This window comes from Ylistrum balloti, unplaced genomic scaffold (assembly GCF_031769215.1).
Source record: "Ylistrum balloti isolate Yb309-2 unplaced genomic scaffold, AGI_CSIRO_Ybal_v1 Utg370838, whole genome shotgun sequence".
Taxonomy (NCBI): Eukaryota; Metazoa; Mollusca; class Bivalvia; order Pectinida; family Pectinidae; genus Ylistrum; species Ylistrum balloti.
Genome location: NW_026782483.1, coordinates 22622 through 50498, shown reverse-complemented (window position 1 = coordinate 50498; position 27877 = coordinate 22622). Strand labels below are relative to the sequence as shown.

At 34.1% G+C, this 27877-nt stretch overlaps 1 protein-coding gene across 1 annotated transcript; it reads left to right on the top strand.

The window, feature by feature from the left end:
• Positions 1 to 226: 226 nt before the first annotated feature.
• Positions 227 to 27676, top strand: LOC132558888 (von Willebrand factor A domain-containing protein 7-like). Its single transcript, XM_060223506.1, has 20 exons — positions 227 to 437; positions 3338 to 3460; positions 3848 to 4036; positions 4585 to 4663; positions 5533 to 5615; positions 7824 to 8009; positions 9710 to 9931; positions 10712 to 10831; positions 11059 to 11223; positions 12042 to 12181; positions 13163 to 13322; positions 14204 to 14277; positions 16743 to 16893; positions 17187 to 17356; positions 19164 to 19275; positions 21331 to 21529; positions 22509 to 22578; positions 23138 to 23322; positions 23800 to 24235; positions 27419 to 27676. The coding sequence occupies exons 1-20, from the start codon at positions 227 to 229 to the stop codon at positions 27674 to 27676; spliced, it is 3333 nt and encodes a 1110-aa protein (XP_060079489.1).
• Positions 27677 to 27877: the final 201 nt, after the last annotated feature.

The following is a 27877-nucleotide window of genomic DNA, read 5'->3' as shown; positions in this document are numbered from 1 at the left end:
TAACGTCACCTGTCAACCATAACAAATCAGATAAAGGACCTACCAATGGGTCACCTCGATACATATATATAAGTTCACTTTAGGTTGCGTGTACACATTGTTGTTGTATTCAGTTGACAATGCATCGATTCACTTCCGGAAAAGTGATGTAAACTGGAAATGTGTATTGTTTATGTAACAAGTACGGTACGACATTAAATCAGAATAGATAGCGGAAGTTGAAACAATGGAGATGATTTTGTTATGGTCAATTTTTGCGGTAGGAACGGAAGCTTTTAAACCAACCATTGGTCAAGGAGACGACCCATCTATGTATACTCATGAGAGTATCACACTTGAGGGTATGGACAAGGCCGCTGCAGATTTCCTGTCTAGTGGCTTAGTGGACACTACGAAAACGAATCATTATGAAATTATCAAGAAATATTTCGGATCGGGTAAGTCATTCTTTCATGGTAAATATTGGTTATTTATTTGAAAGATGTGCAAGTACGTTAATTTCCCTAATTACCTTTCCAGTATATTTGTAGTAACACTAACTTGGTTCATGTGGCGTGGTAGTGTCTGTACATCTGTAAGTAAATTTCGCAGTATGTTCCTTTTCTATGGACGACGTTTTCATTGACCGGGGACCAAACATCAATCCCCACGTCATCTTTGATTAAATTTATGGATAAGTAATCAAGAACTTCAGGATGCAAGTTTTTATTTAACTAGTTGAATCAATTTTGTATAAGATTGTGAGACTTTGTTGTTATAAAAGTCTTCACATTTTTTTTTGTTCATTTCTAATCTGTTAAAATTGTACTGAAAATGGGTATTGTACAACTATTTCGAACCAAGATGGTTCTACTTAAAGTAACCATCTTTGTTGCGCCAGATATAAGCGCACGGTTGTTCTTGCTGTGGATGGAAACAAATGAAATTATCAGGCCTTTGATCCCCTATCTCAACGTGATATTTCGGGGAAACTACGGATTTCGACAGGTATATAATACAGTCCTGAACATTTTATGAAAAAACGATACATGTTTATTTAACAAAGACTTTGACTTAAAGGTTGTATTTAAAGCATATGAAATGTAAGATACAAGTGAATAACACATTTTAGATTAAGAATTCGATACAATAGAGCCAAATAATTGATAAACATGTTTGGTCCTTCTAGAACACTTCAGTTATACTAAGGCCCGAAGGTGGCGAAGTAAGGAAAATACAAATGTATCGCAAGAAATGTTGAAATCTAGATGCGGAGTTGTACAAAGTAAGATTACAAATATATAATCTTTGAAAATACTTTAAAGAAATAACTGGGATTGCACTTTTCTATTTTCGATGGCTATATCATACCTTTCGCCTATTGTTCAATTTTTACTTAAGTCAGTATTTGCCAATTGAATATTGAAATAATATGTGATATTACAACTTAACATATCTACATAATAGTATGTGACGTGACCGGATTTTCAACAGTCTGAGCATGCTATCAGATAGTCCTTTATCAGTAACGTTATCAGTTCTTCGAGTGTTTTGCTACCGTGGGATTAGTGTGTTTTGCTACCGTGGGATTAGCGACGCTTCTTAAACAAATGTTGGCATATCTTCTTTGAACCAACGGTGTCGTGGCCAACAGGTGGACGAGATTAATAAAATTTGTAACTGAGCGAGATCGAGGTTTCTCATTTGAGGGCTAAGATCCCGTAACAACCTAACCCAACCGAGGCGTTAGCCCGCGACTGAGATATACTCCGATCTCGCTCAGTCATAGGTAATATATTTTTCTCGCACCTACTACTTTGAAAACTATTCAATAATTCATTGGCGTATCCCGTGGGAGCCTCAATCTACCAACACAGACTCTTCACTTTTAAACAACTTTTAGACAGTGCTGCGTAAACAATGTGGGCCGCACTACTAAAATAAAACACATTTTAAATTGAATATGTTATTTTATCTACAACATCAGGAATATTACCAACATTGAAAAATACTCAAAACAGAAGATATAAAGCAATGTAGACACGGAAGCATAGAAAATTCCGCGAAAACGCACGTAAGGGTACTAGACAGATCGGGCGGGATAGAAAGACTAGAACGGGGTATTACGTGAAGTGTCTTTGTCTGAGGTGCGATAAATACTTAGACTACTCATTCAACAAGATTAAACGCTTTTCTGTATATAGGAGGGTTGGTGTGTTGACAGGACTATAGTTGCAAGCTATAACAGGATTTACTGTCACCTTGGTAGTCACGTTAATGACTTTCCTGAATGGCTGTGTATCATTAGCCCTGCATATCGTCATGTCTTCATTCTTATTAGAAGTTACACTGAACAGAATATACACAAGCTATTGAATTATAGATGGATTGATTCTTATTATAATTTCTTATCTTCTATATATCCATGTTAAGGCTCTAATTAACTGCAGCCTGCATGTCTCTTTAAATTCATTCAATAGTGGTACGGTGCAGAATACACACATGTGCTGAGCATCGTTCTAAAAGAATCTGATATATAGAACTATGAATTTTATTGAGTCATTGGGCTTGTGTTATTCTCCATCAAGATTTTAATTTTTCTTTAAATCATTGGATTTTCCCAGTCCTACTAGGCTTCAAACTTTAAGCCCTTAGCATCACTGACGAGTCTGCTGCATGATACAGTTTAATACCTTGCCTGGATCTACGGTATCTAACTAGATATATATTTTAAGATGATATTCACTTGTGTGACTTTTTTGCTATCTTTGTAGCTCGGAGTATGTGTGTATGTGTGTGTGTGTGTGTGTGTGTGTGTGCGTGTGTCTGTGTGTGTGAGAGAGAGTTTGTGTATGTGTGTGTGGGCGTGTGTCTATGTGTGTGGGTATGTGTGTCTGTCTGTGTGTGGGTGTGTCTGTCTGTCTGTGTGTGGGTATGTCTGTGTGTGTTTGTGTATGTCTGTGTTTGTGTGTGGGGTTGGTGGGTGTATGTGTGTGTGAGGGTGTGTGTGTAATGTGTATGTGTTTGGGAGGTTGGTGTATGTGTGTGGGGGGATTGGTGGGTGTGTGTGTGTGTCACCAATAACGTACATGTAATTGAATTGGTTCCTGAATAATCTATTTCAAAATCGATTGAAGTGTGTTTTAAGTATGGAGCAGGAGGATGGCGCAGTGGTAATGGAAACGTTATCGCTACTACTTTAAACTTTATTTTACCGATTTTAAACTATCTATTAATAAACACATCAGTAAAAACCCTTATGCGCTTCCATCTGTGCCAACGAGAGTTAATTTCTTTAATTTGATTTCTTAATTGCTTCATACAATATGTATCTGAAGTATATGTACCCATATTCTAGATACAAAGAGTTACCAGGACTACCAACAAAGAGGTCAAGAGTTTGCTTTAGCTGTAATGAATGTTTACAAAAGTTACCATTGGAACCCGGATTACACAGTCAATTCTGAACGGATAATTGAAGGTTTGTGAAACGTGTGAAATATATAGATGATAATGCAAATTAGTTTCTGTTTACTGTTCATATAGTAATAATTTTACATAGTGGACTGGTTACATGGTTATGTCTTTAAAATAAACCCTTATGCTTAAGTTAAAGTAAAAATATATCTTCTTTTATCTTACTCTTTTCTTTGTTTTGTCTTACTGAAAATAATATTTTTATATAAATTCTTGTTGCAGTTTCGATATTACAATATAAAATCATTCTGATGTAAATCTGTCATTGTGTTGCTGTGGGACTGACTATTTTGTACTTGGTCATGAATGTTCAGTTTTGATTAGAATTGTATTGACATTCGGGTTATTTCTGGTTTTTAATGATGTTTCTGACTTTCTAACTTTGCCACAGCCGACAGTCTTGTCCAGTCCACACGGTTAGAGATAGCTTCCATCTTATCAAAGGGAACATTAGACGAGACATCGACGAAACTTCTAATAAATAAAGTAGGGAAGTGTTTGATGATCATCCAGTCTTTCTACAGCAACACAAATTGGATAGAGATGATGGTAAATGGTGGAGAGTCCTTTCTGACATTTGGTGAGTTTGTAGGTATAGCTTCCTACACGCCAGACATGACACTAATCGAAGTGTAAACAAAGGTTTTGTTGACCAAATAGAGAATAAACATCGGAAATATATTTATAAAATATTCACATATAAATGATAGATAAACACAGTATTTTTGTTTTTATATGTAGAGATACATTGTTTACTAGATGTATTGTGTCCGTTTCCCATGACATCAGCCACATACCGCCTTTTTGGAAAATTCTAGCTGTTCCGTCAATTATCCATTTTTTTCAACATGAGCCTATAAGTATCAATTAGAATTGTTTTAAAGGATAGATGATCTGAATATCAAACGTAATATAAAAAATGGTGTCAGATTAACTATATTCAGTGATGTGCAACATAAGCTTACTTCAATTCAAATTCAATATTGCTCTAAACATGCTCAGCGCGGTAATTACTATGTAGGTATGGTATTATCTGTTAAATAAAAATGAATATGACAAAGATTATAATGCTAAAATAACTATATTATATATATATATATGATTTTCCCTTATCTTCTGAGCTGTTAGGGACCCTAGCATCCATTCATCAGAACGTGGCCACGACAGGAACTGCAACTTGCCGAAACTGCGACGATAGCATCCCAAAGTAAGATGTTTGGTTGAGTCTTCATGTCAAGCAACAGCATAACGCTGTTTGAAAATCGTTATAGATTGATATCTGTGGAAAAGATTAAGAGTGTCATTTTCTTCAATTTCGTTTGGTCAACAACATCTCATTTTAACTTTACAAAACTCGGTTGTAGTAAAAAGCCAATATACATATCATGTGATATTACTATTTTCTCACGTTCTGGGTCCTTAGCATCACTGACATGTCTTAGAAGGACGAAGTAGCGGTATGATGATGTTTAATAATACATTACACTCAACACATTATTCATCTTTTAAAAAAAATATATGTAATATAAATAACAAATAACAGTAAGTTTGTATATGTGTGATAGAAGGTGCGGTAGATTGTTTCTTGTTTATTATACAAATTCTAAAACACGATTAAAAAACGGTACATTTTACTATCAAATTTCATGTTATTTTATTTTACTTTTAGTCGGTGTTTTTGCAATTTCGTAAAAAATAAATACTCCGAATTATTGGTAAAATTAAAACAGTGCGTTTTGTACTTGAATAATAACCGAGCATACATACCACATTAGAAATCCAATTGTCCCTGTATTGCACACAGCCGGTTGTAAATGTTGTAATATTTTGGATCTGAATATAAACTTGAATGATTTCTACATTTCTTATTGTATTCATTACTATACAAGTGATTAATTGCGCATGTGAAAAGTGTTCAGTAAACGTCATTTAATACAGCGGCATAAAAAACGTCGTTGTTTAACGTCGTATACGATGACTTGTTTTAAACTATGTGGCTTTAATGAAACCTTTCACTATTCTAAATATAAATCCAATTCATCAAATATCACTTTTTGCTGTATTTTACCATTTAAGCTCATGTAACAACAATCTGCTGGTTAAGAATCGTCTGACAAGTGGATATCTGTATAGCCAGTCTTCCTTCCCAAAACCATTAGGTGAGTCTAATCAAAGTCACTACTGATATTGTTATGGTGGTAAAGCACGCTTATCAATATATCTAACCGTCATGAACTGTATCTGTTGGGGATGATTATATTATCACCACATATTTATACTTGATAGTTTATCAGATATGAATATCAGTTTACCAGGTACAATATATTTAAACAGAATAATGTAATGGTCTTAGTAAATCGATTAAATGAAATATCCCTTGTCAAAGGGTTACTATATATGTGTTTCTAATTGTTTTAATCTATAAACACGAAGGAGTTACCTCCCCTTAACTAAATCATGTCAATGTATATATGTTATACGCCGCCTACTTTCCTTTTTTCTGTACCACCTGTTGTCGCTATAAGGAGAGGACAAAGACAGGCTACGACTGATGTCCAATCCCACTGACATATGTTTTCGTCAATAAAATTGGTTGAAATTGAAATTGAAACTTCAGTGCGTCATCTACCGATATTTAAGAACCTATTCAAATGGAGTCATTGATGAATAGCTAACTTTTGAACAATTATACTTAGTCAATCTAGTAACTTCAGAAGTAATTTTATGTAACGGAGATTCAAAGTATACGGCCTTTGTACGGTCAGTGTGAGATAATGTACCTTCATGGGTCAATCTCGCTGGCTGCTATAAATGTACAGGAATGTTATAAAAGAAATGTATCAGTCAATCTTTGATACTAAATACATCTGAAAAAATCAACGGCATATTCATAGCGTTTAATTAATATGACACTTGTAAATCTTCAATGCTTTAATCCATACACATCTTTAGAATTTCCTCTCTTTTAAATGCTTCATGGAGATTCCATCATCTTTTTCGATTACTAGAACTTAACAGATTTGTAGAAAGTAAGATTAATTGAAAGAAAAATAATGTATAGAAAGATAGGATGATAAGCACATTAGATAAAAAAGCGATCAAAAGGAAAAAAAATATCTTAAGAAGGAAGACAACTTTAAGCCTTCCCAAAGGTTGAGTTCATGCTGTATTTTCCATTAAAAATAATTCAAAATTCATAAAAGCCACGATTTTGCTTGAATTGAGAACAGTCCTTTAATTCCATTCATGGTTTCGATGTATTTCGTACACGTTTTATGTAGTACAGCATTCCTTGGTACTACATTAACACATTAATTCCTGGGCCTAATTTATTTTCTGATTCATAAAGCTCCTTTCGAATCCGTCTTCATTATACCTACGCTGTTGTAAGTTGTTTAATCCAAAACAAATAGACTTTAAATTTACGTTTGTTACATCCTTAGTAATGTTTGAAATGTTTAAAAGAAATGCCGTCTCAAGATAGCATGAGCTGTTGCTGAAATCTTTGATAAATAAGAACCTTCAAATGCTATATACAGACCATGTATATTTTCCAAATATGCCACATCCTGGTAACGTTAAAATTGTCATACGTGATAAGCTGTATTCATGTGACGTAAGCTGTTTCGACGACGTAAACACCTGATAAGCAAGCAAACAAACGTTGTGATTGGGTAGGTTTTTCCATAGTTTATAGTATCTCGGACTTCCGCGTTCCGCGAAAGATGGAGAAAACTATGGCCAATTGTAAATGAGTCACATCGAAATGATCAATGCAGTACAAAAATTGTGCTTAGAAGTCCTTCAGTACAACTTTCCGTGGTTTTTTTTCCAAAAGGGTGTCCATTTATCTTGATGCATTCGTTTGCGATCGGTAACTCTAATACTTTGTGCTGATTTTTTTTTCCTTTTTGGAAAAGAGTTATATTAAATTAGTATCATTATTAAAAGTAATTAATATTACTTTGAGGGTGTCGTCACTTCCTCTTTAATAAATTGAAGAACATATTTAAAAGATGACGAAACTCGACCGCCACTTGGTTAAACGGTCGCGGCTTATAGTTGACAAGGGGCAGCCATTTACGTGATTCTGAATGGCCGAAATATTGATGTCAGATTTCGATGAATTTTTCTCTGTGTAGACGTTAATGTATTCTATAAGGAACAAAACTGGAGCTTCTTTCGGTTGGTGATTCAACAAAAACATTCACAAAACGTCTCCTCGTGAAGCGAAAAAAGTTGATTCTGTTCATAATTGACCGATTTCTCCCTCGTGCTATGAATAATGTGATTAATTTCCTTGAATTGGTTAATGACTAATTTCAATTTGTGACTATGAAATGTAGAATCATACGTTTCATACACAGGTGACCCGCGTGCTACTGAGGGTAAATGCAGTCATGGTGGTGTGAATGACTTCGGCAGGAACACTCCAGCAACAGGAGGGATAAACAAAGAAACACCAGATTGGAACTGGTCCCCACATGCTCATCTACACAACATATCCGGACAAACTGCCGTTCAAGCGACGGCAGCATTCTTCATAGACGCAAGTATGCTCTTGTAATATATCCCTTTAGGAGTGTTGATATGTAAATAACCCTGTCCCAATCAAAAACTTGTTGCGTTGTTATGTCCAGTTACTAAACCATCATTCACATAAAACACATCACAGAAACAAACTTTTCAACACTTAATCCTAGGCCAATGCGAAAGGTCAATCTTGACCAATATTGGTGCAATCTATGACATTGCGGTTTTATTCTTGAACAGATAGATTCTATTGTTGTCAATGTAATAATTTACTTCTTTGTACTTATTCTATCGAACGATAGCTTACAATGTGTAGCTCAGATACAACAGAAATTAGAAAATGCTAATCATGGCCCCGCATCGGCTGTATATTAAAAAGAGTGGTGTGATGAACTTGCATGTGTTTTCAAATTTGATTTTGCATATGACCGCCTTAACATAATGATATTATTTGATATCATAGGCGTCCAAAATTAAATGGTAAGGAATAGAAAATAATTAGCATGTTATCTTCCCATCAACATTCTTTTTAAGCTATCGCATACATACAACAAATATTGAATTAGGCGGCTAAGGCACCTCCTTATCTAGATTATGCAATTTCTTTCGATCAATTGAGTTTTGCCTCGTCCGCCTTCTAGGTTTTAAAAAAATTGGCCCTAAGTATAATGGACGAGTCCTGGAAGCCGAAGAAGCTGTATGGTGTAATTAAATTCCTTGTTTGGATCTACTGTTTCTGATCTAAATTGTAATTAAACGGCATTGTTAACTTTTTGTACCATCTTTGATTAACCCACAATACCCAAAATTTGGCTATGATTATTATTTCAATTACTAAAATTTATAAAAAGGTAATAAAAACTGAGTATATTTTAGTTATTGGTATTGTAAATATCAAACCCAAACAAATGGTAAGATAACAGTCGCCGTCTCAGTAAGCCCGCCCACTTGTGAGTTTTTGTAATTTGTCGTAAGAAAATAGATCTGCTTCGAGGATTCGTCCTGTTTTCCGTGGATGGGCATAAAATTAAGCAAAAATATAGTTTGAAAATTAAATACCTAGATGCTCTCTGTAAAATGTATATCTATTTTTAACGCTCGGTAAAACCGCGATAATTACAGCCATCAAACAAACAATCGTAACGGTATCCCAATTGTTTCTCAAACACACAAATAGGTTCCATTGCTATCTATTATAATAATCAATTTAAATACTTTTTTAATAATCGATTTATTCTCTGGCAATATTATGTAGTAAGTCAGTTAGATAGGGAATGACATAATTCCTAACTTGAGTTAAAATCTTGCGTCATGTGATGACAAAGAATTCTTGACCTTTTGAATTATGTAACTATAATTTCTATATTGTTAACTATTGGATCATGGTTTCCTTTATATATTTCAAACCTTCCAATCTGTTATCCAAATATTTTTGTTCTCGTTTCAGTTTCCTCTTCTTAATAGCTATATTAAATTCCAGAGTTTACTGATAAATAAGTTATACTGTGTCGATACACTTAATGTTCATTGCAAGGTGTTTCTGCTCTAAATTATATTGGTTATCTTGCTTTCATTTTATTTATATTATCGTCCTGAATTGTGTGTTCATTTGTTTAACAATAGATACATGGCTAACGTTTTTTGTAGGATTTAAAACAATGGTAGGCGTTGTTTATTATATATACATATATGACTCACTGCTACAATTCTATTTCGATAGCGACGGGTTTACTATCTGGAATTAACAGGACTACGATAACAGACGTTTTTAAACTGAAGAAACCACTACAAGAGTTATCTATGGGCTTTGTGATTGACGTAACTGGGTCAATGGCTAATGACATAAATTCTCTGAAAAACACACTCATCGACCGCCTGTCCGCAGTCATTGGAACTCCGAATGCACCACACAAATACGTTTTGTCTACATTCAGCGACCCCGGTATGTAATTGTTTAAAAACGTACCTAAATAATAACTGTGTTTGTAATGAAAAATATAGCTTTACTTGGATATGATTATTTCTGCTGCTTTTTAAGATAACATATCTCAAGTCATTTGATGTAATATATTTTTTATTTGTATTCATGTCTTTATTCAATTTCTCAAATAAGGAACTTTTGTCTGTACGTAGTAATTGACGTTCGATATGCTATTATTTTGACGTCCTAATTCGTTAACATTATACATCTTTTGACATTGTAATAATTTTTTTTTTTTGGCAAGTATAAAAACAATATTATTCTCGTTGTCATTCGTTTTACTAAACTCGTTATGCTAGTTTCCTTTACCTCCCCTGATTCTCGGTTATGTATGCCTTATGTGATACGGAAACTCATCTTAATCTGCTTTGTCATTCCGAAACATTTATCAAATTGTTGTCTAAAAATAGATTGTACGATTTAGCAACATCACGTCATCAATTTGGTGGAGTAACTCATTAGATCGATTGTTTTGACGTTAAGAAAACTAAAAGTTCAGATGATGCTGTGTCACTTTAAAATATATACTTTTCAAGACAACACATGGTAATACTGAGACTGATTTTTGCTTTCTTATAAACTTTCGATTGTATTTTCAATGTTTGGATAATGCAGTTCATTAGTGCGAAGAAGGAATAACACATATATGTGAATTATTTTTTGTAGGTTATGTATGTTTCGTGGCGTCCAATACAAACCAAAAATAAATAAATGAATTAGCACTTATGTTGAATTTTACAGCTAACCTTACCACCATTTTCGTTACAAATGATGGCCATGAGATGATACATAAGATAGAACGACTGACAGTTGGTGGGGGAGGCGATTGTCCAGAATACACCTTATCTGGGATATTAACCGGTAGTGTAATATTTGAAATATTTTAAAATAATTTTAATATCGGCGGAAACTCCACACTAATTCACATGGATCCCGCTCGCAGTATAACAAGTAAGATATCAATACAATACATAGAGATAGAAATGATTACCATTTCAGGTTCAATCCAATTTTATGACGTCAATATGTGAACATATATTTGGTGTAACCCTATAGGATATAAAGTCATCAATACCTTTACTTTGTAGCTATCAATGCCTCGGATCCATATTCCCTTATCTATGTTGCCACTGATGCTGATACCAAAGATACTGATATGGCAGACATGGTAACAGAAGAGGCGAATGCCAAGCATATCACCCTGCAATTCATACTCACAGGGAATTGTTCTGGTGTAACACGGCGTCGTAGAGGTAAATATACATCAATATATTGTAAATATTAAAATGTCTACTACGAGTTGGTCATTAAAACCAACCAAATGAATTACCCGCACAAATCAACCAAATAACCAAACAAAAATAAACGGTTTAAATTCCGTGCAGAATTTACATCCTCTACGACCTGAATAAGGCAAAACATGTCAAACAGCACATAATTATTGACAAATAACCAATCTAATTTCTAAAAGGATTAGCTTTTTTTCATCAATATAGTTTATCTGCTTTTTGGTCACGAACTTTAGCGTCCTCGCCACTGCATGTATTGTTTTGTAACGATGATGTGTGTAGTTATCGCCAACTGAGGCGTAAGGACAGGAGTTGCTTTGTAAGAAAAAAACATTGTATATCTCACAGGAAATAGTGTAGTGGAGTGCATGCCATGGAGAGGCATAATACATCATGCTTTGCCCAATATATCACGTTTTGGTCTTATACTGCCTTCCCTGGTTCACATTTGTTCAAGCTGGGATGACTTCTTATTGACTTTAAATCATTTCCGGCATTTTTGAACACAACATATATGGATAAAAACCTGCTTTATGATTTTGGAAACATCAATTTACAAATTATTATGGTAGTTAAGAGTATTCAAGGTCTATAACCCCTTCCAGTGTATTGGCATAAAAAAGTATATAAATTAGTCAGATTTAGTATGTATTTGTAAACTGATAACGAAACCACGATTTATTTCTTTATTATACAATTCTCGTTCACATAGATCGTATTCAACATTGACATTAATCTGTAGTGCTACAGTAAGATGTATATTTGATTGTTGATCAATACAGACATGTTTTTCCCAGAAAAACACGTCCGCCAGAAAAGAGATACTTCGAACATCTTCGAACAACTTGCCCAGAGTACTGGAGGTCAAGTTTATCATGTGGATCATAGCGAAGTTACTGCTACTCTGGATCATGTTCTCGAGGTAGGCAAACATTAACATTAGGTAAGTATATAGAAATATTTGTAATGACTGACCTGTAGCTTTTTCCATCCATAAACGGGCTCTCCACGTTAAGGGCAATACGATATTTTAAGAAAGACGCAGATGGCTACTACTATTGTAAAGGTCAATAACTAAGTTATTTGTTATTGAGAATACATGCACATTATAAGAGATAATAATAAAGAAAACAGACAAAAAATGACAAAAACGATTTAAAATAATGCTATAGCACCTAGTTTGATTCTCCTTCTACTTTTTCCATGATAATCTTTCTTTTGCTTATATTTTGTCATAGTTTTATTAAATTTGAGTTTGGATTATGATTTCTTTTGCCATGCTGTGATTTTCATGATTTCTTTATTTTTGTTTTTCCATCTTTTAGATATTTGTTTTTCATTTGGAAGTGTCCATGAAAATGTTTAATGTAGACAGCAACAAAAATAATTGAACAGATAACATTTATAATATTATTTTGGTGCTCCGTTCCTTGGTTTTGGAAATCTTTTGACCTATTTTGATATTTCTCAGTCCCCTCCCAAGTCTATAAAAGGACACGTAATATTACTAACGATTCCCATAAGACTAAAACAGCTGTTTAAAGCAGTTTTTATAATCATTGTTCGATCCTGTGTCTGGTTCAAAATCCATTATTGAAAGGAGTTATTCACTTGTGTGACTTTGACTATTATTTGTTTACAATAGGAAGTGAGATATTTTATTTGTTTCTCGACATTCTCCGTGTTTGTTGATATTAAACTATCTATTGATAAGCTGTTCATCATGTGACATTAAGATTTGTCAATATTCCGATTTGTCTCATTATATTCAAACTCTATCTTACTGCTTATCACCACAATGCATATTTGCTTAATGATGAATAAGACGTGAGAAATAAGTGTAAGGAATCGTTCCTGACAAAGCATACAAATGTAATGTAATACCTAATTCTTATTTTTTTAGAAAGATTTTCCCTCATCAAAAGCGATCATTGATTACTTTGTCCAAGCATCCACGGACAGTGACACAATGAATATCACTGTTGATAGTGAGGCAGCCGTCCTCGTCGTAACCATAGAAGGACCGTTCAGCGAATACCAGGCATCGTTGTATCTTCCAAATGGTAATAATATTGTTATCTATTACTTAAGTTGTGAAGGGACTGTTTTCTTGAATTCAACCATACAAAATTGTCACGACATCCTTTAAAACAACTTTGTATTTTTGATGGCAATAATTTTCTCTTCACTCCAGGTAGACAGATAAGCACATCGATGACAGATACTGTTTCTTTTCTAGTGAAACATTTGTACAATGATGTAGTTTTCGACTTTCATGGCTGTACTATTGCTCACACACAAACACACATAACCCCACAAAAACACGCACGTTCACACACATTCACACACACACACACACACACACACACACACACAAACACGCACGTACACACACACACAAAAACACCACAAAAACACGAACGTACACACACTCACACACACACACACACACACACACACACACACACACACACACACACACACAAAAGAACACCACAAAAACACGAACGTACACACACACATATTCACACACCCACACCCATCCCCCCCACATATATATATATATATATTTGAAAATAAACCACGATTAACCCCATTTCTTCACAAATATTTTTTCCTTTAACAACCTACCACGAAAAGGTTTGGAAATCATGATGATCTATCTATTAATGTTATCTAGAATTTCCATATATGTAGCATAGTATATCCATGTAGTTTACAAGATCACATATCGTATGTGTTGTATACAAAGTTCCTGTTTGCGACAATTCATCAGGGACTGGTTTATCTTTGAAGATCCTCTCCATTTGCTAACCTTTGTAAGTAGAGTCACCACCAAGCAATTATGATAGAAATATTTTCATATTCGTATCGGTTTTTCGGTATGTAATTTTCGAATATCATTCGTGTTTGCTGACACTAACACGTTTCTTTTTCATTGTAGGAACAGAGCAATCATTCCCTACAGCACGTGCTAAACGATACTATTCCAGTCATAAAATTACAATGTCAATTCAGGTGAGACTGAGTGTTCAATACAACGCGCAGACTCCATGTGCAACAACAACATCCCGGCTACAATGACTGCTTTTAATCAGCCCCGTCAATCAGGATAACTTAATATTCTAATACAATATTTAATTTTCCACGACGTGTGGTGGTTTTTAAGCATTTAAAAGTATATATAAGGAGATATAGTTCATATGAAAATCAGAAGCAATCGTTACTACACGGCGTCAATGAAGCACATCTAGCGATATCTACCTTATATAACACTGGTTTACTACGTTGTGAATTGGACAACTAACTTATAAATGGTATTCTAAAAAGATGCTTGTTTATTTCATCGATGAGATGAGATATCACGTCATACAATTGATGTATATTGATATAGGAACATAGACCTGATAACGGAGCTTTTTTAGTCAAAATTAAAAAATAAAGGTTAACACCTTCATTTCTGTATAGTTCATTTCGACAGTCGCTTCCCACTAGAATTTCTGTTATTTCTGTTGGAATGTATGTTAAGATATGTAACATAAACACACTGGTTTCAATGTTAATCTTATAAAACTAGGATTTAAAGTTTCGACTTCATTTTGACATTAGTGAGATATAAAACGATTAAGCCTACTACAAGTGAATTGTAACTCCTTTGTAAACATTACAGGGACATTACTCGGTACATTTACACAAAACATCATAAGAAATAACCATACCATCCAATTGATGAAACCATAGAAGTATATAGATAATAGAAAGTCTTACACAGAGTCCCATGGAAAAGTATAGAATAGTAATATCAGGTGGTTCAGAAAGGTACAAAACTATAATCGTCTTCTGTTTCGTCGACGTCATCGTCATGTAAATCCTTGTCAATCCATGTAAGTAATGGCACGTTTCAAATTTGAAGAAGTTAAACTAAATCAGAACCACAAAACATACCATCTACCAAATCTACCTCCCATTCGCACAAGAATATTACCTAACACGAGTATTATAACGAACGTAGAATTTCCCAATCAATCAATCAACATCTGGTAGCTCAGGAGTCGAGTTAGGCATGGCTATACTTGAATGTAAATTATTTCTCCCGTCTTTTCATTTAGATAATACGATGCTCACAAAATCTGCTTAAAATGCATCTGTTTTGACTCTCGCGTTATAGATAATAATTTATATAGCATGAAAAATAGACAAGTCTTCGGACAATTAACGTATTCATAGAAATATACATAATTGCCATGTTTACATTCCAGTAACGTCACGTTGTTTACAATGGACGTGTGTAGTCTGAATCGGCTGACACGTATGTTGTGATGTGTCATTTGTAATTGTAATGTTAGAACTTCCGGATAACAAGCACATATGCAGCTTTATCGTGAACAATGGAATACATTACAAATTTGTAACTAAACTTAAGCTTATACTGTTTGTGGGAGTTTACATCTCGAAAAAAATCGATTGTCATGTTTTCTAAAGGTTTATTCTAGAAGTGTGCGGTCATCCTTTGGAGATGAGTATTTATTGGAATAACAAAAAACAAAAAACAAAAAAATGCCGCTTTTTCTGTGATGTCGAAATGAATAGCACCGATGCTCAGTTTGTGACGTGTTTATTACACACTCTTGCTAGGGACTTCATCAAAACCATTTAAGAGTTCCTGTATGTGAGAGGAGCATTAAAATCACTACACAAACTTGTGCCGGCGAAACCCTTTTCTTGGGAGTGTGTCACTAAATTAAACACTTGAATGGAATCTACATTCAAACCACAATGATATTAAGGAGCAGTGTTTTTTTAATTCCCGGGTTATTATGTAAATCTGTCTTTATTATGTGACAAATTGCTCTTACTGGAAATCCGGCTGATTATGATATCAATAATACCTTATGCGCTATAAAGTATCTGACTTTATGGAATAACACTGCGAAACTCTATTGTATGTGGAATTCGCGGTTACACTGCTTTAATTCAAGAACATGTATGATGTCTTCGACAATGACCATTATCGATAGACCTTGATCCACTCCACGTAATCTAAATTGCGGTATTTACAATATCCTGGATGCTCAAATCGGGTCAGCTAGGAGGTATTATTTCTTTTGTCCCGTTTGCGCTTGCAAATTGCAAAATTTATTACATTCCTTGGCTAGTGCACCTTCTTATGAAGATTGTGATCTTTGAAAAAACAATTTTAATTTCTTAATTTGCCTCTATTGTTTCAAAATGAAGGTACTATATTCAATCATATGCTACACACATGTTACACATTTTGCAAGTAAATCTTTCCTGTAAAACATTGATGATTCAACCTGGTAAATTTTGAAGTTACGATTTCAAATTCCCTGTACTGTACGTTCTTTGTATGTGATATTTGTTTCATTATTTTGACGACAAAACAAGTGATTATCGAATTTCAGTTTTTTTACTGAACATATTTTTGCATATATTCATGATTATTTCCTGTACATTTTTTGCAGAGACCCCCTCCTGGAATTTGGAACCTGACCCGATTAACAAGCAATGACTGGAACGTGAATGTGACAGCATCCACTTATTTGGATATCGACAGTCAACTCAAAGAAGTTGAATTTGGAATATCTTATGTAGTGGACCGTAACCCTATCATTGGTACGTCAAATCGTTGTTACGATCTTACATACATACTGCTTGAAATATATAAAGTAGTCTTGATAATTAAATAAAATAAATGCAGTATTAATTAATTAAGGGCGACATGAACATATAGCAAGGGTCGTAACGACATCTGGTTTCGGCATGAAAATATTTCAAAATAATATATATTCTTTATAGCAGTACATTTATCTCAAAACATCCATATTATCATATGTGATATGCTGTTATTTATAAAATCGTCAATTCCTTAAAATATAAAATTCAATGTTGTCGACCAATTGCCACAGGTAAGAATTACACTCTGGAAGTCCTCGTCTACAGCCTTAACTCATCGTCGTCAGGCTTTCATCTGCATCTGTTAGATGAACAAGGGACTGATTTGTTCAGTCAACCTGTGGATATAATATTCAGTTTTACGAAAATTACTGGATATATGCAAATCGTTATTCCTAATAAGGTAAGAAGGGAAATAGTCAATAATTTCTAAACCTGCATTAAATGTCAACTTGAACCATTTGATTATCAAAACATGTTGTTTACAAAGTAGAATGAAAAAAAAGCTTATTACTTAAAGTGTAATCTCGCTAATTCCTGTTTGAAAATTTCGTTTTTCTTTATATATGACTGGCATTTGAAATGGCGTTATCACACTGTTTGCAATAGTTTTTTTTTTGGTATTTGATCACTACAGTTGTTTTTCGAGGTTTTCGGAAAGTAGTATTCCGGAAAAATATGACTTTATTTAGATTGGTATTTAGTTGCTCATATAACTAAGATGGCCGCGCCTGTTGCATTTTAAAGAATTAAACAAGCGATATTTCTAAAATTTTATTGACGTGTTTATTTACGATTTTCATTTTCATGGAAGTAATTCGTCGTTCTCGTTCAAATTGCATAGCAAACATTCAAACTCTCTCAACTCTATTTCTTGGACGAGTCGCATTATCCCTATGGTCGCGTCTATTTCGAGATAACGAGGTGTGACTTTATTTCGTTACTAAATTTTCTATCACGATTTTTGAAAATTTAAAGAAAAGTTTAAAAAAAACATATAGGAGGGGTTTTGGGGGATTGGAAAACATTATTGATACTTGCAAGATTGGTTTCAGATATGCATCTTGGAAACTCTTTCAGTACTAGTGTAGCCGTTAAAAACTAGCAAAACCTAGACATTCAATGTCACATTAAAATATATGTCTTGTTAAATAGCAATATATACCGTATACTTATCACAACCTAAAGTTATGTCTACCATATCTGGACACCAAAATACACCAGATCCGTCTTCAGTTTCCATTTACCTCCTACTTCAAAACCTTCAAAACACTTTCCGTCAGGCATGAGGATTTTGGTTTCTGTGTTTTGCAATTTCCATTTCAAGGTGGTCCCTGCTTCAACGATCTGTTGAATTTACTTTTCGCTTTTGAATCAATATTCAGTGATGCCACAATTTCTCTCCTTCATATTTAGTATCAGTTTGAATTTATATTGTGCTAGAATGTTGAAACTGTTTGGTAATAATTGTTTAATTTATTGTTATATGTTTATATTTTAACGGGAATTATTTGTCTAAAGATGATATACTGAAGGAGTTGCTAATTTCTGAATTTGATGTACCTATTAAGAACCGGTTCAAATGACGTCAAAGTATTGTCACCGTAACAATTTTATTTTTATGGTCACTTTGAACAAATCAAATCCATCGAAATTCATAATTAAACCGCGTAAATGAAACACATATATCACATGATTATTTTGGCAGCGAAATAGGAAGTACGATGTCCGCATGTATCAATATAATCCCATACAAATTTGCAAATAAATTCAGCTCGATGCATTTTGAATTTCTACACATTATATACAGTAAATATTTTATTTTGCGTTGAGTAGTAGAAGCATAGAATTGCAAAAGTGTAAATATCAGATAAGTACAATATTTATAAATAAGCATCTTGTGATTTCTTAACATGATCGGAATATCTCCAGAAAATTTTGAACTTATTTCAAATTAAAATTCTGTGTAAGTCTAGAATTCAAAACATCTAAATTTTCAAGTAATATGTACGAGACTGAATTCTTTAAAATACACGATTTTTATGAATGCACCCAGTTGATACCTTAATCGTGAAAATCATTTTAATGCGTTCATACATTACCAATATGCACAGTTTTCTTGAATAACTGAATTTTTAATTTGGTTGCGAACGAAAGAGTATCAATTAATTGCTTTTAAAAGTTTTTTAAATATTTTTTTTCTGTTTTAGAGCTTCTATGTACAGTTAAGCGGTATCGATCAAAATGGTTTTAAGTTCAAGAGAATGTCAAGAAAACTTACTACGCCTGTTGGTGTGGATTTATTTGTGACCCCAATACTAGGTGAGAAGGAACCGGCTAACATATCATTGGAAGTTCTGGTAGTAGGTTTACCCTGATGTCCAACGTATTTTTTTCAATTAATCTAGTTTTCCAAAGGTTGAAATTATTGATGGTGTCTTGATATGTAAACGTAATGGATGATTTATCTTCTCGATATTACATCTTTACATCGTTTTACCAACATAATTGAATTATAGTGGTGTGGATTTATTTGTACCTTTACCATCAGGTGAACGAATTACAAACGAGACAGATAATTCCTTACAATGAATGTTTCTCTATATACTACATCAGTGTATTATTCTGCGTCACTCAAGAACAACCCTCTTTTTCAAATTATTTCCTCTTATATCGGATTGGTGATCAAATCAAGAAGGGAATTGGAGATTTTAAAAATGTTAACAGTCCTTGCAGCCTCCGAAGTAAAATGAATACATTTGTTCAAGGTACAACAATAAAATGTCCTCTTTTAGATGTATATTTACGCTATGTTTGAAATCATCGGTTTGGTTATTGTCCAATTTGAGCAGATCACAACACAAAGCACGTGTCCAATGATAATGAAAAGTCATTAGTATTTATACTAACAAGTTTTATTTGAGAATCATGTCGCTTTCTATGTTATTTGACTTAGCAAAATCACTTTGAATCACTTTCTTAATTAATATCAATAAACACCTTAGTACACGACATATATTGATATTCTATATTATTAAATATTTTTTGTACAAAAACATTCAACTGTTAATTGTAAAATTAAACAGCCGATGGAGGCAATGACATTTGCGATAAAAACACATGGAATTCGGATCCAACTATGTCAATCAGGGATCGACACTAACGGTAGCCCGTGGCTACTGAATATTTTGAAGGGCTACCAATAGTTTCAAAATCAGTAGTCTGTCGGGCTACTTCAATATTTTGTGAAATTCTTTCCGTTTTACGTAGTTCAATTGTCATAAACAAGACAATATTGGTCAAGTTTTCATTTCCGGTTGCACAATCACTTGAACGTTTGCTGTGTATTGTCACTCTCTATTAATCAAGCGTTATAAAGATTCCGTCTTTTGTGCGTTTGAAATACAGTACGAAAGGTACTTGAAAAATTCAAGCGTGATATCGATCGTGATTTAAATCAACATGTCGATGTTATTGAAGTGGCTGGATCAGCCAATCCCTCCTCAAAAAAAGCTGAAAACAACAGACAAGAAGGTTGCACAGGAAGAATATGAGCACAATAGACGCGAACGCAAGTTCCAAAGCAGTTGGCTGAAATCATTCTCGTGGCTACGTTTTGAGAATGACGAAATGCACTAATAAATTTGTTGTCAGCCGATAGCCATACAGACTAAGACAGCATATCATAAAATTGATGTAAACATTGTTTTAGTCTCGTGCTTTGTAATTTCTTTACTAACTGTGCTAGTGCAGCAGGGCTACCAGACATTTGGAAGGGCTACTGCAATCAAGTAATTGGTAGCCGTTCGGGCTACTGCCTTCAAAATGTTAGTGTCAACCCCTGTCAATGCAATAGTGTGTATATTTAACATAATTTTAAGAATTATATTTGTGCAGTATTCGTGGGTACATATGTATGTGTGTAAATGTGTATGAGTTGTTGTATGATAAGTTACATTTAAGTACATCTTCATGACCTTGCTTTATCCTCAATTGGTACCTAATATCAATTTCAAAAGTATATAATTATTTTGTAGTTCTAGTAAATTAGCCCAGGTATTTTTCTTCTCTATTTTTCCTGTGTTATCCTGATTTGTGCTAAACATCAATTTCAAAAGTGTCAGAATATCATGTTGTACTAGTCAAGTGAATTGACCCAGGTAATTTGCTTTTTCCTTTTTTCGTTGTTTATTTCACTTTGGGCAATTTATACAGAAAGTATTTGTCTGTTTTCGTTGTCAATTGCAATATTGTCAATTAAATTTAATTTCATGAATCTGTTGAAACTATACATAAAGTCGTTTCATGTTATCATAATAATAATTATTAATTATTATATTATATCCTATCATTGTAATTATATTTCTTTTTTCACAGTTAACCTTGACACCGGGATACCACACAATATTACATATACATTAAGTAACTTGGGGAGTTCCACTCAGACCTACACCGTTAGCATCACTGATGACAAAGGAAGGCTTATAGGTCCAATATCTCAACAACAGATATTGCCTCCTGAGAATTCAACAACAGGAAATTTTCAGATACAAAGTCCCCTCGAATTGGAATTTGTGTAAGCATTACTGTATGGTTTAAATAAAAGTTTACCACTTTATCTACATATAGTTTGTAACGTTTGTAATACAAAAAACAATTTACCTCAGTTGTTTTAGCGAAGTATATTGGGTACTTACCATATGTTTTAATGCCTTTAATATAAGACCCGATTTACGTTGGCGTTTAAGCTTTTAACTTGGTTCATTTCAGATATTCATGTTTGTTTCAGCACAAAAAAGAAATGTGTTAAAAATTAAATATTATTCGCGTATTTGTAGTGAGGGAATACATGTATTTTCCATTCTTCAACATTCTGTTGATCAGTGTATTGTGTTACAGATAAAAAGGTATTAAATCCTTTGCTTATGATCGTTATTAAATGTAATTGAAACGTTTATTAGTGCAATGCTGCATCTATGGACAAGTTTCATTTTGTATTGTTCAACATCTTATCAACACCTTTGGTCACTGAATGACGGCATCCTGTTGTATGTTAGGGGAGCGAATGTGTTTAGTGAGTATGCTTTCTGGAGGCTGGGATATGTTTTGTGTAAGACTAGATGTAACTGTGCGACTTCTGTAGCAAAACATCCCACTACCGGAACCTACACTTCATCAAACTGTTACGATGCATAGATTTAAAAAATAGCAAAGGTGGGCTAGACACTAACATCACAAACCTAACACTCGACCTTATCCAAGATCTTCTGACGCTTTTTAAGTGTGTGAAGTATGACTAGAAATGAAGCCGCTAGAACGCTGACAATTTTTCATAGACACAGGGTAGAACTGATCAACGCTAGGACGGAAAAAGAGGAAAACTGCAATTTTTTAATGTGACATAAACTTAAATCATTTGAAATTATAATGTTTAAGATATAACATGCATTTCAGAAAATAACTCCTTCATGTTTTGAAGACACACATTTTACGCAGGGACTCTAGGTTAGAAATATTAAGCTATACTAATATCTAGATTATGTTTTTATCTGCAGAACTTACACAGTAAGTGTCAAGCTGTCAGGATCTACAGATATCCTTCAATCGAGCACGTCTACAGTGATGGTGAGTATACTTCAATAAACTCTGCATTATTAAACTGTAAACTTGTTTTATTAAGCATCAAATCAGGGCGTTCTTTTTATTTAATAACTAATGCGAAACAAGCTAAAATCTTATATTGATTACCATTACTTGCCTTGATTGACTGAGCGTGGAGAAAAGCAGGCTTATCTGGCAGTTAAAAATATAACATTCGCGTCTGATCTGGGACTCATATCTCAGTCGGCTTGGTGAAAAGCGGTAGTGTAAACCTATGCGCCCCCCGCCCCACCCCGAACTTATTTCACCATAACGATGTCATACGTGATAGATACATTGAACATTAATATTCACATAAAGTTTGTTTATGTATAGATGTAAGAAGGTGTAACGTAAATATCAATATTCAATGTGATATATTAAATTGTAACTAGCTAGTTTCACCCCCCCTGTTAATATTGTTGTCATTCTCGTAAAGATTCACCCACACAAACAGCCACCTTTATTTTTGCCTTGTTTTTAAATGCCTAAATTCATATATAAAATGTGTTATTATGACTTATTCTTGTTTATTTTCGAGCAGTTTGCGGGTCCTGTATGTTCCTCAATCGTTTCTCGGAAATGCAGATTGGCAAACACGAAAAATAAGTGTTCGATGTCCACTTGGTCGGCAACAGCTATCTTTTCCTTTGAGGTAGCGACTTACATCAGCGTTCAAAACGTTTCAATGACCATTGACCCAGTGAATGCGAAACGTTTACAACTCAGGTATGTACTTAATTATTCGTCTGAATATGAATAACAGATGTATATTTTATCATATCACTTTATATTGAATTAACGATAATATTTCAATTAACACTCGGTTTAGTGTGAAAACTGTATAGTTACAGAACCATCATAGTTTCTCTAGGCATCTTGTATTTCGCAATGAGCACCGCTTCACTATCCGGGCAACCATTATATCAGGAACTGTTTTTTTTACAATACAAACATTAGTTAAATTTTACTTTCCTTATCAGATCACTGACCTGTCTTGCACCATTCGTTATTGTACATATAAAATGTGTGTTCATCTTATATGTTCTTTTATAATACATTCAAAAACTGTGGACAATTGTGGACAAAATCCCGTGATTGTCAACATATATTTTCTCTTAACTGTGGTATTAAATATTTCAATTTGACTGGTTTGTGCAGATATACATCTTTAGTATCAGAAATATATAATACTCTGTACTACAGGGGCGATTGTTGTCAGGGCAACTTCTCAGTGACTGCTAAACCATCAGTCGGAAGCGGATGTGAAACATCCGAGAACGTGGTTGAATCAGACGATCAAGTTGTGATAAATGAGGTTGTAATTCCTGGAATAACAAAGATCCCAGAGACTACTACAGCAACTCCGGAGATTACAACAACAGAAATCCCAGAGTTAACTACGGAAAGTAAAGAGGTAACTACCGAAAATACATTGGTAACAACGGAAAGTACAGAGGTAACTACGGAAAATACAGAGTTAACTACGGAAAATACAGAGTTAACTACGGAAAGTACAGAGGTAACTACGGAAAGTACAGAAATAGCAACAAAAAATCAAGACGTTGCTACAAAACTTACAGAAAAGACAACTGAAATCCCAGCAGTCAACACAGAATTACCAGTAGTTACAGACCACAATGTAGGTGACCGGTATTTTTCTTGATTTTTTTCAAATCGCCAATACGCTTTATTTGTTCTGTATTGATATTTCTGATTCATGTTCCCAATATTGTATCCATATTCGTACAATCATATAAAAATCCAAGAACATTTAAGCTTTTTTGGTTAGAACACAACGCAGACACAGATGATAAGGTCAACGAGGATAATACCAGATCTAACGTTATTTAGTTATTGTCCACAAGAAAAGTTTTCTGTGCCACCAAAAGAAATAGGGTGTACATTACATCGATAAAATTTATATTATCAACATGAGTAATCAGTTCTATTTTACCCCCAAATCAAAGACTTTGAGTAGGCAGCTCTGTAAGCAACTAGTACAGAATTTTTCAGATCGAGATAGGTAGGACTAAATCAGTAAGTGTCATCCTATATCAGATATTGTCTTCTTTGGATCTGTCATCGTCAAAAAACAACTTCAGAGTCAGCTCTTATCCTCAGTATACTGTTGTTCACATCATTATACTAGAATGGTATGTACCAACTACCTGTCAATAGTACATTTCGCTCCCCTTTGTGAAAAAGAAAAAAAAAAGGTGGAAAACATGCATGTTCTTTATAATGTGTTTTGGCAAGGCGATGGAGCACATCATAAGATCAAATTCGTAAATATCAATTATTTGTACCTCTCCCAGCATGAGAGTAAAAACGTTGTGAGACTCGGTGCATAATGAAAATACCGAAAAAATTTCACAATCAGGCAAGAAAACACACCTTGTTCACTCTGACTTCAATAAGGATTTTGAAAAGTTAGCCATAAATATAATTACCGAACTTCTATATAGGGTCAGAGGTCAATTCTGTTGATCAAATGTATCCTGAATGGGTTATCATAATAGATAATCTTTAAAGACGACAGACCGACTTCCATACACTAGAATTTACTTGTTTAGGTGGTTATTATCTAGCTGAGGGGTACCCCAATGGGTCTGCTTGTGGGTCAGTTTAATGTTTGGTATTCACAGGTTTAGGTGGTCATCATTTAGCTGAGGGGTAGTCCAAAGGGTCTGTCTGTGGGTCAATTTAATGTTTGGTATTCACAGGTTTAGGTGGTCATCATTTAGCTGAGGGATACCCCCAAAGGGTCTGTCTGTGGGTCAATTTATACTCTGGAATAAAGTAAGTAGGAAGACCAACAGTCCGCCGTGGTACCTTAGAATTAACATAAAGTATTACATCTTAAACTGCAGTTAGGTTCTAATAGGATATTAATTTTTTGTTGGTATTTTCTTTCTGCGAGTATACAGTTATTTTGATAAGACGTCGATACTAGATTCTGGAACGCAGACCTGTCTGTGTCGGTTTTGTAAAACCATTAATGAATTTATTTGCCATTCCAATGGAACCATTCATTGTACAGTCCATACGAACCTCTCAGCACAGCTATACTTCTTCATAGAGTGTTTATTTCTCCCTCTCCTCTCTCTATCATTATTATCACTCTTTTCCAAGCAAACGGCATACACATGCCTTACGCTCGTTTAAAATGGCCAACACTGCTCTCCATCTCCCAAAATTATCACTCTACCAACCATGCTTTTAATCTTTTAATCTCTTTGATAACTCCTTGTTATTTAATTATCTTATTCATTCTAATCAAAATCACTAAAGTTAAATTTCCTTACCTTCGCTGTCAATCATCCTCGATACTCAAAGTGTTACGATCACTTTCGCTATCTGCATACCTGAAACACGTCACGGAAAAATTAACTGCACAAGCGAAATAGATTGACTGGTATCAGGAGGAACAAGATGTGTTAATGAAACACTATGTCCCCGGTTGCAACACAATCATGAAGTGAAACATTATAACCGTACTGTGTAAGGCAAGAGCCAATTGCATGCACACTTTGTGATACACCTATGTCTTCAATATGATCTGAACTCCCACTTAAACACAACGTGTGCTCGTAAACTGAGATAATAAGTGAAACTGCACATTGGTCAATATGTGCACTCTAAACTATTGAGAAGGTCACAGTCATGGTCACGAAGCGCAAACATTTGGTACCACCGGAACGAACTTGGCACACGAAACACACATGCAAAATATGAAAGCGTTGCAAATTACGATGCAATATTTATTGCCAAGATTAACGTAGAAAACAGACAAAAAAAAAACAAAACAAAACAAAAAAAAACAAAAACAAAAAGAAGAAGAATACAAAGGAGCGACCCCTAATTTCAAAGCCATTGCAATATACTGTTATGCGATTTTGAAATTCCTTCGATGTACATCAAATGATCAAACTAGTCTTTTATTCTTGTCGACAAGGTGTCGCACATTAAACCTTTGCTATGACATGTTCCAGGGAAGTATATAGGGAAAGTAATATTGTAACTCCTGGTGTGTCAAGGATGACTTTTAACAATCTGGTCTTTGCATTTAACACACTTTTTTAATTTAATCGCCACATACTCTCACGCTGCACATAATGATTTAGAATTAAAATACATATAGACATCATTATAAGCTACATCGTTTTCATATATAAATAAAATATATATTGTGGGTGAACATAGACATTCGTCAGAATCATTCTATTTATTATAATTACAATCCCTACGGCCCGTCAACACAAAAAAGTTCATGAGGGCCATCAACTGGTGAAACACGCAGCGATCCAAAAAGGAAAGAACAATATCCTAGTATACATTATATGTTATATATTTTAAATTGTTAGATATTCCATGGCATAGATAGATATGAATATTTAAATTATCTTTAAAAACAAACCTTCAGAATTCATTAGAGTATGGGAATCATACACATTCATATTTGAAAATCATTTTGATTTCATATGATATTACCTTTATATTATGTACAGTAGACATTTCGATGACGGAAAGTCCTAATTCTAAAATCCATTACTCCGTTTCAAATTTCTTATCAAGTAGTCCTATACAAAGTCAAGATAACGTTTTCAACACTCTCAAAAGGAAACTTTTCCATCTCTTTACCATATTTTATTTCGTCATATACATCAATGAAGGTTAGCCCGAAAATGCAGTCAAACCACAATTTACTGTTTAATAAACACTTAACCTACCAACCGGGAAAGATAATACAACCAAAACTGCGAGGAAAGTCTTTCTATTTATTTTCAAATAATCTTAAATAACTTGTTCGTTTTTATTGCAGATAACCAAAGAAGCTTTTGCTATTATTGTATCTATTGGAGTCGGGTCTACAGCTATAGTTCTCGCCATAGTCATTGGTGTGATAGTATTAGTAGCCTGTCTGAAACAACCCAGGAAATCAAAGAAGACGGAACATTCGCGGGAACACACCCATTATCCTTCCTGGTATGACAATGCTCTTAGAATTCAATCGACCAGCTCTGGACGATTACATATTTCGAATAATGCTTATTGTTTGCAAGAACGAATGTATAAATAATTGTTTTACATAAGCGTGTTTCCGCATAGGTTTCAAAATCCAGGTTCTTCATACTACTGACGAGTCCTAGAATTACGAAATAGCTGAAGTATATAGTTTAAATATTTTGTTCTACTCTATTTAACTCTACATTCACATTATGAGAAGGTGTTAACAGTTTTCTGTTTTTTCAACAATCATAACATGATATTGGTATTAATA

Coding starts and splice junctions, on each gene's coding strand:
- LOC132558888 (XM_060223506.1), top strand. CDS start 227: ATGGAGATGATTTTGTTATGGTCAATTTTTGCGGTAGGAACGGAAGCT. Junction 5,616..7,823: donor TTCCTTCCCAAAACCATTAG/GTGAGTCTAATC, acceptor TTTCATACACAG/GTGACCCGCGTGCTACTGAG. Junction 16,894..17,186: donor GGACCGTAACCCTATCATTG/GTACGTCAAATC, acceptor CAATTGCCACAG/GTAAGAATTACACTCTGGAA.